Source organism: Acomys minous, assembly GCF_964271855.1.
Source record: "Acomys minous genome assembly, chromosome: 2".
Lineage (NCBI taxonomy): Eukaryota > Metazoa > Chordata > Mammalia > Rodentia > Muridae > Acomys > Acomys minous.
The window spans coordinates 71,236,772-71,252,930 of NC_140484.1; the positions used below are offsets into that span (position 1 = coordinate 71,236,772).

General features: G+C 48.4%; 1 protein-coding gene across 1 annotated transcript in view; it reads right to left on the bottom strand.

Moving 5' to 3' along the window:
* Nucleotides 1–16,159, bottom strand: part of SETD1A (SET domain containing 1A, histone lysine methyltransferase) — a 29,293-nt gene that overhangs the window by 7,955 nt on the left and 5,179 nt on the right. The window contains exons 4-13 of the mRNA XM_084772752.1: nt 14,786–15,056; nt 10,428–10,549; nt 9,972–10,201; nt 7,911–8,784; nt 6,992–7,783; nt 6,338–6,514; nt 6,078–6,165; nt 5,276–5,433; nt 4,887–4,971; nt 1,648–1,965 (exon numbers count right to left, since the gene is read on the bottom strand). Coding sequence (XP_084628878.1) covers nt 1,648–1,965; nt 4,887–4,971; nt 5,276–5,433; nt 6,078–6,165; nt 6,338–6,514; nt 6,992–7,783; nt 7,911–8,784; nt 9,972–10,201; nt 10,428–10,549; nt 14,786–15,056 — 3,115 coding nt within the window. The remainder of the gene's footprint in view (nt 1–1,647; nt 1,966–4,886; nt 4,972–5,275; nt 5,434–6,077; nt 6,166–6,337; nt 6,515–6,991; nt 7,784–7,910; nt 8,785–9,971; nt 10,202–10,427; nt 10,550–14,785; nt 15,057–16,159) is intronic.

Sequence of the window (16,159 nt, forward strand, 5' to 3'; positions counted from 1 at the left end):
GAGAAGCATTTACCCACAGAGCTATCTCCTCAGTCCCAGACTGTATTTTACTTGTAATCCCTTTAATGCTACCCTTCTACTAACCCTAACCCTAACCCTGTCATTCCTCTTTTCCAGATCTCTCTTCCTGCCAGAATGGTCTTTGAAATGCAGATGTGGCCCCAGAAAATGAAGGAGAACAATGCCCTCTAGGTGGCCTGCTGCTGCCTCGAGACCCAGAGAAGCCCTGAGTGTGTAAGGGGTCATCATCTTGTGGATGCTGAGAATTTTTACAATTTAGTTCAATTACACTGAGGGACCCAAGTTGCAGCTCCCTTCCCTATCCTCACAGCCTCTGGATAGTCTCCTTGCAACACTTAGGCTCCCCTTTGCAATGCATCTTTCAGTCACTATTCTCTGGCTTTCTTGCTGGTTTTTTGTTTGTTTGATACAGGGTTTCTCTGTGCAGCCTTGACTGTTCTGGAACTCAATCTGTAGACCAGGCTGACCTCAAACTCATAGAGATCTGACTGCCTCAGCCTCCAAGTGCTGTGTCACCACTGCCTGGCCTAGTCATGGCTTTCCTTTTTTTTTTTTTTGTTAAAGATTTTATTTATTTATTATTTATACAATACTCTGCCCCCATATGCCAGAAGAGGACACCAGATCTCATTATTAGATGGTTGTGAGCCACCACGTGGCTGCTGGGAATTGAACTCAGGACCTTTGGAAGAACAGCCAGTGCTCTTAACCTCTGAGCCATCTCTTGAGCCCCGGCTTTCCTTTTTTTGTGTTTGTATTTCAACATAGCTTCTCTGTGTAGCCTTGTCTATCCTGGACTGCTTTGTACACCAGGCTAACCTTGAACTCACAGAGATCTACCTGCTCTGCCTCCGTAAGCACTGGGATTACACGTATGTACAACTGTTCGTGCCTTTCCAAGGCTCTCAAAGCAAAGATAGTATTCCTTACATGGGCTTTGCATTTTGCATGCACCTACTTCTACAGTTCTGGCTACCTGCCACCCTAAATTTCTCGTTTTTCTTTTTTTTTCCACTCTAAGTTTTCAACCTACCATAAGTGAGCTTTCCTCCGGGTCTTTCAGCCTGCTTCTGTGCCTATGTAAAGCCTGTGTATTTGCTAACACATCCTCATTGTCCGTGTTGCCCAGACTTTAGCCCAGCTGTGCTTCAGTAAGAGGATGTTTCCAGGCCCACAGATACCTTCAAAAGGCTGAGTTTCTTGCACTTTTCCTTCATAGTACTTACTGGTTTGAAATCATAGTTGTTTCTATGCATTCATTGCTTAACTGGCTTTGTACCTCCTTGTAGACTGAAAGCTTTATGAGGATGAGAACAGCTCCTGTCAGCCACACTAGCATATCTTTGTACTGCTACTGGCATTAGCAGTGCTCAATAAAGTTCTACTCTATGAATAAATAGCTCCTACAGCAGGAGAATCCTATGCATGTGCTGTAGAACAGCAAGGACCATGCACATCCACAAAGGAAAGCAGAGGGACATCTCAGGCATGGGTCAAGTGTTACTATGTGCCCATTTAACTGCCTCCACATACACACAACACCCAGGTAAAGAATGGGTAGACATCATTCTCTAAGACACCGATAAACGTGCAGCTTAGTCATGTCACCTGCCCCATGCCACCTACCTGCAGGCTGTGTGGGCAGTGTGCCCTTTTCAGGAAGAGGCACAGCAGGGGAATCTCCAGCCCTGTCTGCCTCAGGCTTCTCATCAGGTACTGGAAGGGTCTCTGGAACTTCTCTGAGGGGCGAAGCTTGGGGAATGATTTCTGACTGCTCCTCTTCTTCAGAGGAGGACTCTGACGAGGAAGAGGAGGAAGAGGAGGAGGACGATGATGAAGAGGAAGAAGAGCTGCTACTCTCGGAGTCCGATGTGCTACCATTTTCACCGTCTGATTCAGCATACAGAGAACACTGGGAGGACGAGTCACTGTCCTCATCCTCACCTGGAAATCCAGAAGGGACAATCAGTGGTCATGGGGAGTACCATTCACTGAGCACTCTGGATGCGAGGCGCTAGGCCGGGTGCTTAAGCCCAACAAGTCAAGAGGTGAAATAAGCAAATTATCTGTTCATGGTGACAAACATCAGTACAAGGAACTCAGGAATAAAAGAAAGAAAACCATGGATTCTGCTTAAAGAACACATCTGGGAAGATCCCCCTAAGGAGATGTGCAACCACAAAGAAATGGAGACGAAACAGAAATGCCAAAAAAGAAAAAAAAAAAAAAAAAAAAAGAGAGACCTGGAGACTAGCAAGCAGTCGGCTTGGACCACCAAAATGGGTCTGCAGAAGATGGACTCAAAATTCTGGAGTAAACAGTACATGCTTTCAAAGCAGAAAGCACCTTGGTGTGGGGGAGGGGTGGAGAAGTCTAAAGGGAGGGCAGCGAACAGAAGTATCGTAAAATCAAAAGGAAGACCAAGTTGGGGGAGAGGACACCAGCAAGCAGTGGGGAAGGTATGACTGGTACACAGCTATATAACGCAGGGTCACAGCAAAACCCTTACTTTATATATTAAATAAAAAAACTAATTAAGCCAGGCATGGTGGCGCACGCCTTTAATCCCAGCACTCGGGAGGCAGAGGCAGGCGGATCACTGTGAGTTCGAGGCCAGCCTGGTCTACAAAGTGAGTCTAGGTCAGTCAAAGCTACGCCCTGCCTTGAAAAAACAAACAAACAAACAAAACATCCCCAAACCTAAAAAACTAAGTCAGTCAGCTGGGTGGTGGCCGCATATGTCTTTAATGCCAGCATTTGGGAGGCTGAGGTAGGTATGATTTGAGGCCATCCTGGTCTACAGATACAGAGCAAGTTCCAGGACAGCCAGGACCACACAGAGAAACTCTGTCTCAAAATTAAATAAATAATAAAGTTAAAAAAAAAAAAAGCCAGTCATGGTGGTACATGTAATCCCAGCCCTCTGGAGATGGAGGCAGGTCATGCTCATTTACCTAGTATGTGAGATCAGCAGGGGCTATGTGAAACTCTTCCTCAAAAAAAAAAAACCAAACAAGGCCGGGCGTGGTGGCGCACGCCTTTAATCCCAACACTCGGAAGGCAGAGGCAGGTAGATCACTGTAAGTTCGAGGCCAGCCTGGTCTACAGAGTGAATCTAGGACAGCCAAGGCTACACAGAGAGACCCTGTCTCGAAAAACCAAAAACCAAACCAAACCAAACCAAGGGGCCAGCAAGATCGCTCAGCAGGCACCTGTTGCCAAACTGAGTTTGATAAAGGAAACTTAAATGGTGGAAGGAGAGAACTGACCCTCCCACACATATCCCGGCATAGCCTTAAGACATTAAATATACACCATACTTATGGAAGATCAGTATTGGATGAGAGCACTAAGAAATCCTGAAGACGCATGATGGAAAATGCCTATAATCCCAGCACTTGAACGGCTAAGTGAGGCAATGAGGCCAGGGAGAGGGAGACGGAGAGAGATAGATACACCTATGAGTCCATAATGGAGTAAGAGAAGGAGGTAGTGGAGGGAGGAGCTGGAACATGGGAAGACAAAGCTGAAGAGAACTTATGTGCATGTGACTATGCAAATGGCCTATAGGTCACTTTGGCAGAAAACAGGGAATCTGGCAAAGACCCTGTAGAGAACAGAGTACATTTCCTAAGATGTACATTTTAGGAAAGACAATTTTATTAACGGTTTGGAAAATGGATTATAAGAGAAGGAAGGAAATGAAGACAGAAATCCGTCACGGCCGCAGCAGAGGAGCTGAGGGACACAAGGCAACTGTAGAGTGCTTAGCTAGCCAAAGCCCTAGGCTTGGTCCCCAGCACTACATACACCAGGCATGATGGCACACCTGGAGGGCCAGCCTTGGCTAAAGGCCCTGTCCTACAACTTAATGAGAACGTAGAACAGAGGAGCTAAGATGACAAATTCAAGACGCATGTCGGAGGTACAGCTGCCGGGAAGGGAGCTGCCTTCCTTCTTCAGTGAGACTTAGATCATCCCTGGGTGTTGCTGAAACAGTACTTCGGAGGAATTCCCTGACTGCCGTGCAGACCACAGTGCCTCTGCTCTCAGGTCTGGGACATTACCACAGACTATCACCCTATTTCATTGCAATGACAGGACTTGTGCAACCTGTCGAGTCTGCCCCCTCCAACAAGTTAAAAGCAGGAACCGCTTCTTGTCTACATCAAGGCTTTGTCTGAAGTTCGTAAAACACTTATACAAAGGAGGGTTTAATGTATATATTTAAAACAAACAAAAATACTTATTTAAGTTATGTCTCTGTTTAGTGTATGCATGTATACCTGTGGAATGGAGAAATATCGGCGCTCCTGGAACTGCAGTTACAGGAAGCTGTGCGCCACCATGTAGATGCTGGGAACCAAACCAAAGCTGTAAGAGCAGTCAGTGGTACTATCCACTGTGCTAGGTCTCCCCAGTTCCTCCTGACGGAATGGAGATCACTAAGCCATGTACAGCCTGTGGAAGCCAACAGACATGCAAGCGGAAGGAGGAGTGTCTGTTGACGGCAGAAGAGATGAAGACAAAGGAACAGACTGATAGATGGGTATTCAGGGAAGAGTAGCACCCAAGACCAGATGGTCTAGGCTGGCAGTGTCAAGGGACAAGAGAAGGAGACTGTCTAGGACCTGGGAAACAAAGAGTTTGCTCCCTGTTTCAGAAGAGGGAGTATTCTGAGTTAATGGGGTTCATGGTCCGAAGACTCCCAGCATCCCAAAGGATGTTGCTAAAACAACTGTTATTGCAAAGGGCATGACTGGCCAGAAGTCTAGTAGGAAAGTTATACAGATTTAGGAAAAGACAAAGCAGACTGTAGTTTCCTCTTCCCCTGACCTGAACTCTACTCAGTCATCTACACTTACCTTCTGATGCCTCTGCCTCCTTCTTGGTGGCATCCACAGCTTCTTCCCGTTCATCTTCATCATCTTCCTCATCATCTTCCTCATCCTTAAAGAAAAGGACAAATTGAGACTAATAGGAATAGGACGCTGGGCGCCGTGTCCCACACCTGTAATCCCAGCATGTAGGAGGCAGAGGCAGGCAGACTGTTCTAAGTTTGAGGCCAGCCAAGGCTACACAGAGAAACACATTGGCTAACAACAAAAAACTAACAAACAAAACAAAATGGAAAATGTTAAGTTTTCACCCATGAAGCCCTGCTGGCTCTGTGGTTCTAGCTTACTGAGACGCTGGTGTGCAAACAGGAGCCCAGGAAAGGAATCTGGCAGACAACAGGCAACTAGCATCTTACCTTTTCTGAGGAAGACTCCTGGGATGCCTCCTCCCCTTCACTGTCCAGAGCAAAGGATTTCCGGTGTTTGCCTGGGGTCTTGCCTCGTTCTTCATCTCGCTTTGGAGGCTTGGTCCCTGGACGTCCTGGCTCCCCAGCTTCCTTCTCTCGCTCAGGATCTGCAAGAGGAAGAAGTCAGAGCACTTGCCATCCATCAGTGCTACTTCTCTGCCATCACAGGGCAACAACACTGCTGCCCACTTTACTGACAAGACAGACTCACAGACAGGAAAAGTCAAACTCACTACAGAACCTGGAACACACTAACATGCCACACAACTTGAGCTACGCCCCACACATTTTCTAAGCTGAGTGAAAGAGGATGCCAACTTGCTTTATCTGGCCCAAGAAACAATATAAGGCAGAGCGTTCTTCAGGGAAGCAGATCTGACTCAATAAAGAAGTCATGTGAGCTGCTAACCAACAGCCCAGGCTTCAGCAGACTAGGAAGGCTGAACAGTGAAGCTGGGCAGATGAATCAATCCTTCAAGTTCTGATTCTAAATGGTGCAATTTTTACTTTGTAGTTGGAAAAACCATGACACAGAATCACTTAAGTCAGTGCAGCAGAGCTAAGAACCACAACTAACCTCTTGATGCTTCTGATGCCCTTGGGAATCCCTTTCCACTCACTCCCACTCTGCGCCAAGGTCTCCACTAAGTGCCTCACCCTCAGAGACACCCTGACTCCTTCATCTCTCCTCTGGCTTCCTACCAGACTAAACAGACCACCCCTTTCTCCTTCTGCCTGGTTTCCTCCTTACCATCTTCATCTTCCTCAGCTGGAGTAGAGGGCCTGGGCCTCTTTTCCTCACTGGCCTCTGAAATTTCTGACGGCTCTTTCCGTTTTACCTGGCAGATGCAGAAGGACACGGCCCATTTAGAGTTCAGGGAGGAGAGTGAAGAAAGGGGAGGGAAAAACCAAAGACCTCAACCACCACCATCCCCAGCCCCACCCCACCCCCACCCACCACTACCCCAAGGAAGGGAGGCCATCAGCTTTCCCCACCACACTCCCGGGTACCTTGAATGAAGGCAACCGCAGGGCTCCTCTCAGCCCTGACCCAAAGGCAAAGGCCTCAATGCCTGTGATACCGCCACTCTTGGCCCAGTCTACGAGGGACAGCATGCCTGGCTCTTTGAGCTTCATCTTTTCCTTGTCTTCCTCCTTGGCTTGCTGTTTGGCTGCATTCTGGAATGGCTGCAGATAGTAGGGAGACTGAGCTGCAGAACCCAGAGCAAGGTATTCCCTCCTGCCCAAGAACCAACAGGACGCCTCAGGAACACAGACACGAATTAACTTACTCTGCTGACACTCTAACTCTGGCAGATTAAAGCAGTTTCTCAAGTCTGATAATTTAGGTGAGCCATCCTTAGCAAACAGTTACTAATTTTTCCAAGTTACAAATGATAGAACTGAAGACAAGCCCATAAACTTGAGCAAGCAGCTCCTTGCTGGCCAACAAGGGTCTTCTCTACCTAGGCCGTGCTTACCTTTTGCTCTGACTCGCCAGCCTATAATGCCCACAGCCTTACTATCCATTTCATTTTCTCTTGACCCTACTTTGAACTATGCAATATGGGAAGTCAAAGGTTTACTTCCTTTGGGAAGTCAAAGATTTATCTCCTTCAGCAAAATACCCAATGTCCCAGCGTCGCTAGCACTAGCCCTCCTCACCTTGGCCTTCTCCTCCTTGCTCTCCCACCACTGGTCAAAGGCTCCGAAGGCCACGTTCTCCACCATCTTGCGGTTGAGGTCTCGCTGCATAATGCTCTTCATCTCTTGGACAAGGGTGGCCAGGACACGGCCCACAGTGCCCGCTGACGGCAGGGCTTTGCTTTCTGCCATCTCCGCTTCCTCCCTATGAGGCAGCCGGGCCTCTTCTCCCGAGACTGAGGAAGAGGGCAGGGGCTCGGCTGCCATAGGCAGAGGCAGATGGTAGGCCTCCCGGGAGTATGCCCCACGACCTTCTTGCCCTTGTGTGTACAGAGCATAAGGCAAGCCATAGGCTGCCTCTTGTGGAGGAGGAAAAGGGAGGAAGGCCTCGCCAAAGGCCCCACCAGGAGGACCTGCTGAGGCTGCAGTCAATCCCTTGCCCTGCCGCAGCTGGTGGAGGCGAGTTAACATCTGGGTCTGCATCTGGAAGGACATGGGCATCCCTCCCCACTGTGCCCCAAGTCGATCCATAAGTTCCAGGGAGTTCACAAAGTCATAGATGTGGGGTGGTGGTGGAGGAGGTGGTGGAGGGTACTCAGGAGGTGGTGGTCCATCTGGGTGGGGTGGGAGGAGGTAGGCAGGTTGGTGGGGAGGATAACCCAGGGGAAGGGAAGCAAGGTAGGGAGGTGGAGGTGGAGGTGGCGGTGGCGGTGGCGGTGGCGGCTGCTGTGGGGGCGTTGGGGCTGGAGGAGGTGAACCACCCCTGTCATCATCAGAGATCTCCATATCTTCTCCAGAAGAGCACGGAGAGGCCTGTGGGGTAGGGAGGACAGTCACAGACGGCCCCTGCTGCAGTTCCCTTAGTTGGCATGTCTGAGCCTCTTCCCTCTCCCCTCAGCTACAGCTTCCTTCCCAGACCCTCTGGCTGCCCGAGGCTCACCTGGTTCTGTCCGTTGGCCTTTGGCGACTCGCGGGCAGCCCCTGGCTCTCCACTCCCTGTAGGCGCTACATCTTCAAAATTTGCTGGGGCAGGAGGGGGCGTGCAGGGCCCATGACCTGCCCCAGAAGGCACCTCAGGCCCTGCATCTCTAGCCCCAGGGCCCACGCTGCTGTTCTCTTCCTCTTCCTCTGTATCAGAGGCCAAGAAAGAAAATTTGGAGCGTTGTTCCTTCAGCAGCATTTCAATGCGGGAATCCAAGCTGCTGTGCTGAGCAAAGGGCACACTCTCGTTGGTGGTCTCTGGGGCTGGGGAGCCAGAACGGGCAGGTGAAGCTGGGCGTGGAGAAGTCTGGGCTTCTTCCTTCTCAGGACTGGGTGCCCCACCACCACCACCACCACCACCACCACTACCACCACCGCCACCACCAGGCTCTGGAGGCTCTGGAGGTGGGGCCTCTGAGGCAGGAGGCCGGTAGTCTTGGTCAGTGGATCGGTTGGGCTCAGGGGCCAAGTAGGAGGTATAGGAAGGTGGGAAGCGCTCAGCCGTATTTTCGGCAAATGGGGCCCCAGGAGGGTCCTCCCGAGTTGCCCGGCGAGGTGGGTAGGAACTATGGCGCTGGTAGCGATTCCAGCTTTCGTAATATGCTGGGTAGCTAGAGTCAGAGCCACGAAACTGAGAGGCTGAGGAAGAAGATGAGGAAGAGGACGATGAAGAGGAGGAAGCTGATGAGGAAGAGGCTGCAGTGGCTGCAGCAGCTGCTGAGGTGGCAGTAGAGGTGGTTGTAGGGGCTGAAGATGCAGAGAAATGGCGGCGAGAAAAAGAATCTTGATAGCTGTTCTCTGACCGTCGGGGTTTGAAGGAGGTTGACGTGGTGCTGAAGAAGAAGCCAGCAAGTTAGCTAGACTGCTACCTGTGCGACCAAACTTGACTGTTTCTGTTCTCATACTCAAAACCCCTCTAGACCTGGATTCCATCCCAGCACCCACATGACAGCTCAGAACCAATTTTATTTTTTTGGTTTTTTGAGACAGGGATCTCTCTGTGTAGCCTTGGCTGCCCTGGACCCGCTTTGTAGACCAGGCTGGCCTCGAACTCACAGAGATCCACCTGCCTCTGCCTCTTGAGTGCTGAGATTATAGGCGTGCACCACCACACTCAGCTCTCAGAACCATTTTTCACTCTACCTCCAGGTGATCACTGCATTAGCACTAGAACAGTGCATGTACAAACATATATGCAGGCAAAACACTCAGACACATAAAAACTTTTTTAAAACCTAAAAACAGCTAGGTGTGGTGGAGCATACCTTTCATCCCAGCACACAGGAGGCAGAGGTAGGCAGATCGCTTTGAGGCCAACCTGGTCTACAAAGCAAGTCTAGGAACAAAGAGAGCTCCAGGACAGCCAATGCTACACAGAGAAGCCTTGTCTCAAAAAACAAAACAAAAATCATCTAAAACCAGGGGCTGGAGCAATGGATCAGTGGTTAAGAAAACATACTACTCTTGCAGAGGATCCAGATTCAATTCTCAACACCTACAGTTCCAAGGGCTCGGTCTCCTCCTAGCCTACTTGGACACTACATGCATGTGACATCTCACACTCATTCACACACACACACACACACACACACACACACACACACACACACATACACCCCTCGGTCTCCTCCTAGCCTACTTGGGCACTACATGCATGTGACATCACACACACACACACACACATATACACACACACACACCCCTCGGTCTCCTCCTAGCCTACTTGGGCACTACAAGCATGTGATGTCTGTCTGTCTGTCTGTCTGTCTCTCTCTCTGTCACACACACACACACACACACCCTAAAAACAGATAAATCAAAATTTCTCAACATTCTTCTACATTTCTTCTACATTGCTGATCAAGTCCTATATTAGCATCCTTGAAAACAGCAATTTCTCAGCTGAAATCAGAAACTAAATGGTTTCCAATTCCTTCTCACAGAGACTTAGGGCTTGTTCTTCCTAGCTGCAGCTCCTAGAATCAAATGGTTCAGTCCCAAGAGAGTATGCTTCCCATACCTGCTGGAGTAGGCAGAGTCCTGAGAGTAGGGGGTGCTACCCCGAGATGTGTAGGGGGTTCCTTGGGAGGACTGAGGGGTGAACTGTCCAAAGGAAGATGGAGTATCCTGTCGACTGCTGGAGAAGTTTGTATCTTGGGAGCAGGGCGTGCCATTGCCAGGGGTGCCCCCCACGGCAGTGCCTGCTGGGTAGGCAGCTGTGTCCGAGGAAGCGCGGCGGCGGGCCTCAGTCTGGAGAGAAAGCAAGGCAAAGAGGAAGGAAAAGAAAATCAGGCATAATTTAAAAGTGGGTCCTGCCTCAATCCAAGAATCCAGTTCTTTGTTTCTGAAGGCACCTAGGCATCTTAGCTCAGCTCTTCCTGTACTTAACAGTACCGCTCAGGGCCTTCCCACACGGCTCCTGGTGACTAGGTCATGAGGACATGTGCTAACACAATGGCAGCTACAAGCTTCTCACCGTCTCAGTGGCTGCGCCAGAACCCTGGAACTTCTCACTCAGGGCCTTGCCCCCGGTGGGCACAGTCTGAGGAGTGTAGGAGCCATTGACAATCAGTTCATAGTACTTCATGCGTTGTTGTCCTACATGGAGAGAAATGGGGATCAACAGTCAGAAGGAAAAACAACTCCCTGATTTGGTAGTCTTGTTTCTTCCTGGGGTCGCAAGTTCCCTACAATGTGAGGTCAATGTTCTAGAACATCAGCCTCCTACTTAACCCTGGGGAGCTTCTTCCTCATGCCCACCTGGCTGGTGTTGTTTTGACTAGATCATGCTTCTTTCCTTCTGTTTTGTTTTGTTTTTTTAAAACAAGGTCTCAAATAGCCAGGCTGGTCTCAAACTTGCTGAAGAGAAAAGAATGACTTTAGTAGGGTGTGATGGCGCACGCCTGTCATCCCAGCACTCGCGAGGCAGAGGCAGGTGGATCCTTGTGAGTTTGAGGCCAGCCTGGTCTACAAAGTGAGTCCAGGACAGCCAAGGCTACACGGAAAGACCCTGCCTCGAAAAAACAAAACAAAACAAACAAAAAACAAAAGGAAAACACAAAGAAAGGAAGGAAGGAAAGAAGGCCCCTGAATGGCTGGTCCTGTTGTCCCGCTGCCCGCGTTTGGACATTACAGGCGTGAAGAAGCACCATGGCCTGCTCAGTCTGGCTCAACTCTACCTCAACTATACAAACAAACAAAAACAAAACACATTAATACAGGTAGGCAATAGCGCTTGACTTAGCATGTGAGAAGCCCTGGCTTCAATCCAACCACCATATCTTGTAAACTCATAGTTTACACACATACATCATCTAGAGTATTTTATAAACTTCGAGGAAAGTTCTCTGCACAAAGCAGAGGTCTGTCTGCTGCTATGCCCCATCCCTCTTCCACTACAAACTAACAATTCCAGAACTGCGCTGTAACAGTCAATCCAGTCCACCAAGCTTGACACTCTAAGTTTGCCCCTGGAACCCACGTGAGGAGCGGAGAGAATAAGCCCCCACGTGGTGCCCTTTGACCTCCACATGAAGCCATGCACGCACAATGGGCGCGCACACATACAACAACTGAATGCAAGAAGACAAGCATTTCAGAAGGATGTGATCCTTAAAAATGAAGAGTTGAGCGGGCGTGGTAGCGCACGCCTTTAATCCCAGCACTTGGGAGGCAGAGGCAGGTGGATCTCTGTGAGTTCGAGGCCAGCCTGGTCTACAAAGTGAGTCCAGGACAGCCAGGGCTACACAGAGAAACCCTGTCTCAAGGAAAAATAAAAAGGAGAATTGCCAGGTATGGTGGTATATACCTGTAACCCTTATACTTGGGAGCCTGAGGCCATGGGTCCAGCTCAACTAACTATACAGTGAGTACAGGTCAACCAGAGACAGGCAGCAAGACTGACTCAAAAACACAAAACAGAGATTGAAGTGTCGTCCAGTTGGTAGAGTGCCTTCCTAGCAGGCATAAAACCCTGGGTTTCCTCTCCAGCAGCACACAAAACAAGCAAAATGGCACAAGTCTATAATCCAGAATGAAGGAGAATTAGAAATTAAGGTCAACCTTGACTACAAATAAAGTTTAAGACCAGCCTGAGCTACATGAGACCCTGTCTCAAAAAACAAAAACAAGGGGCTAGAGATGGCTCAGTGGTTAAGAGCAATATCTGCTCTTTCAGAGGTCCCAAGTTCAATTCCCAGCACCCGCATGACAGCTCACAACTGTCTTGTAGCTCCAAGAGCTGACACCCTCACATAGACAGACATACATGCAGGCGAAACACCAATGCACATAAAATAAAAATAAATTAATTAAAAACAAAAACAAGGAGTTAGAGAGATGGCTCAGTAGTTAAGAGCATACTATGCTTTTGCAAAGGACCTGGGTTTGGTTCCAACCACCCACACGGTGCTTCATAACTACTCCCCAAGTCCAAGGGCCTCTGTGGCACATGTGTGCGCGTACATTCGCACAGACACACACATGCATAGAAGAATAAATCTTTAAAGGCAAAAGAAATCACCAAAAATAAAACCCATGAGACTAGGTGTAGAATTCAAAGGCAGCCTAAGTTATAGAGTTTGACCTATAAAACAAATTTTAAAAAAGTAAAAAACAAACAAACCTATTGAGGGCTCTTTAATCCCCAGCACTCAGGCAGCAGAGGCAGGTGGATTTCTGTGAGTTCAAAACCAGCGAAAGCTATATGGTAAGATTCTGTCTCAAAAACACAACAAACAACCTGGGTGGTGGTGGTGCACACCTTTAATCCTAGCCCTCGGGAGGCAGAGGCAGGTGGATCTCTGTAAGTTCGAGGCCAGCCTGGTCTACAAAGCCAGTTCAGGACAGCCAGGGTAATACAGAGAAACTCTGTCTCACCAAAACACACAACAAACGAACACACATAAAAGCCATGAGACTGCATACAAAAATCTAAAGTCTGACTTGGGAGCACTAGTCTTTACTCCCATTTGCAAACACCATTAACAGCTGCTTCCCTTAGATGGCACTGTGACCGAGTTTGTCTCATTTTACCCTTATAACTCCTTGAAAGCAGTTCAAACCTGCTCCATTTTTCTTTACTTTCATTTGTATGTGATGTACCTGTGAGTCTCCAACTCCACACATGGAGGCCTAAGGGAGACGCTGGACATCTCCCACTATGGCGCTGCCTCTCACTCCCTTGAAAAAGGTCTCCGTCAGACTGAGGCTTGCCATCTCTTAGGCTGGCTGCTCAGTGGGCTTCTGGGATATGCTTGCCTTGTCTTCGCCCCTCAACAATGACGTTACAGCCACACACAACCATAACCAGATTTTGAGTCACGGAGGTTCAAACCCAGGTCTTCATACCTGCATAGTAAGTACTCTCACCCACCAGGTTCCCTCTGAGTTGCTTTTTGGGTTTTTGAACAGAATCTCAGTATGAAGCCCAGCTGGCCTGGAGTCGTCTCTGTAGACAGGCCAGCCTCAGACACTTCTCCTGTCGCTGCCTCACAGGCACCAGTACTACAGACATGTGCGCCATGACGCTCCGCTCCAGTCCTCTCCATCCTCACAGAGCTGTGGGCTTCTTTTTGGGCAGCCATGAGCATGCTAGGCAGGCCTAAGGTGGCCTAAAACTCCAGTTCTTCAATTTCCTAACATTTCAATCTAAGTACATGGGCCACTGAAGAAAGCACAGATATCTATAATTTCAGAACAGACAAAAAAAGAAGTCTCCCTGAGCTGGAGAGATGACTCAGCAATTAAGTGGACTGGCTGCTCTTCCAGAGGTCCAGAGTTCAGTTCCCAGCACCCACATAGTGGCTTACGATCACTAAAACTCCTGTTCCAAGCCAGGCAGTGGTGGTGCTCGCCTTTAATCCCAGCACTTGGGAGACAGAGGCAGGAGGATCTCTGTGAGTTTGAGGCCAGCCTGGTCTACAGAGTGAGTCCAGGACAGCGAGACTGTTACACAGAGAAACCCTGTCTCAAAAAACTAAACACAAAAACCTTCCAGTTCCAGGGAAATTTGGTGCCTTCTTTTAATTTCCATGGGCATCAGACATGTGCCATAAACAAACATACATTCAGGCAAAACAGTATTACCAATAAAAACGAATATTAAAAAAAAATTCTTTAACCCCCCCAAAAAACAAACAAACAAACAAACAAACAAAAACAAACCCTAGCCGGGTGGTAATGGTGTACACTTGTAATCTTTTGTTTTTTTGTTTTTTTTTTTTGTTTTTCAAGACAAGGTCTCTCTGTGTATCCTTGGTTGTCCTGGACTTGCTTTGTAGACCAGGCTGGCCTCGAACTCACAGCGATCCACCTGCCTCTGCCTCCCGAGTGCTGGGACTAAAGGCGCCTGGCCACACTTGTAATCTTCCGGGTAGAAACCCATGTGATTGACAATGGCGTACTGTCATTACCATGTTTCATGTTGTCAATATCAAAACAAACAAACAAAAACAAACTTGCACGTACCATAATTTTTCTCTAAATTTAGAAAATTTAAATTCAGAAATATGACCTTCCATGTGGTGTGCTCTCGCTCTACTTCTCTACCTCTCTAGCTCTCTCTAGCTCTGGCCCTCTCATTTCTCTCTCTCTCTCTCTCTCCCTCCCTCGCCCCCCTCCCTCCCCCACATGTGTCTCCAGAGACGGTTTCTGTATCTCCTTATTAAACCTCTTAAGTGGAAAAAATAAATAAATAAATAAATAAATAAATAAATTCAGAAATATGTTTGGCCTCAAGAGTTTGATTTTGGTAAAGAATCATTACTTGGCTGAGCCTAATAAATATAATCCCTGCTGGAGACCAACCTCAAAGGACACGCAAAGAGCCCTCACCTTTGATATCAAGCTGCGCATGGATGATGTTGCCCATGACGGAGGTGAGGTGGAGGTTCTTGACGGTCTCCTTAGCACCCCGAGTGCTGGTGAAGAGCACACGGGCTAGGCCCAGGTGCTTGCGCGTGCGCGGATGAAGAAGGATCTCCACTTCCTCCACCTCACCGTATTTCCGACACATGTCCTTCAAGAAGGTTTCCCGCACATTGTCATTGAGTCTTGCAAAAGTTACTTCCTTCAGTGGGATCTGTCCAATATAAAATTCATCCAGCTGTGGAAAGACAAGAGTTGGTGTGCGGTTTCCATAGTGAGCCGTTTCCTTACCAATCGAGAAACTTCAGAGATAAATGGGACCCCGATACTCTGAGCGACTGTGTGGTGGGGAGGTGAAGGGGCGACATGAGACCTACATTAGCCTTGACCTGTCTTTGAATTCCGCTTATGACAAAACAGCAACAACTGGGGGAAAACACACAAAACAGAAGAATCAACACGTACGGAGGAAGTGACAGGAGAAAAGCATCCATTCAGGTCTACGCATTACCCTAAAAAGGTCCCACTCAGAAAAGAGACAAGACAGAGCCTGGCGCAGTGTGTGCACTCCTCTAATAGGAGGACATGGGTGCCGGGCAGTGGTGGCGCACGCCTTTAACCCCAGCACTTGGGAGGCAGAGGCAGGCGGATCTCTATGAGTTCAAGGCCAGCCTGGTTTAAAGAGCTAGTTCTAGAACACAGATAGACCATTTCAAAAAACCAAAAACCAAAAAAGAAAGGAAAAAAAAAAAAAGGTAAGCCAGATATACATAATCTAAACATGACACAATGGTAGCAGAGGTCTGGACAGAGTACCTGGAAGCCAAAAAAAAAGTTCCTCCATACAGAGAAAACTTAGGAGAAAGAGTCACAAAAATGCTAACATTCTTACTAGACTTCACAGTAGCTCAAACTTCAGCAAAACAACAGACTTCTAAGTCATGAAATTTATTCATCTTGGTATTTTCTAAAAAACTGAAAGCTTTGACTATTACAGGGGCCGGCATGGTGGCACACACCTGTAATCCGGGCACTTGGGAGGCAGAGGCAGGTGAATCACTGTGAGTTCGAGGCCAGCCTGGTCTACAAAGCGAGTCCAGGACAGCCAAGGTTACACAGAGAAACCCTGTCTTGAAAACCAAAGCCCCCCTCCAAATAAAGAAAAACCAGAGAGGGGACAATAATAATAATAAAAAAAAGAAAGAATATTATAAGGGTATGGTGTCAAGGAGTGATAAGTGCTCCCCAGATCAGTAACAACACTCATCAATGCCCCAAATATGACTTAGCATGCCAGCAAACGGCTCAGTGGGTATGGGCACTTCTCACCAGGCCCACAAC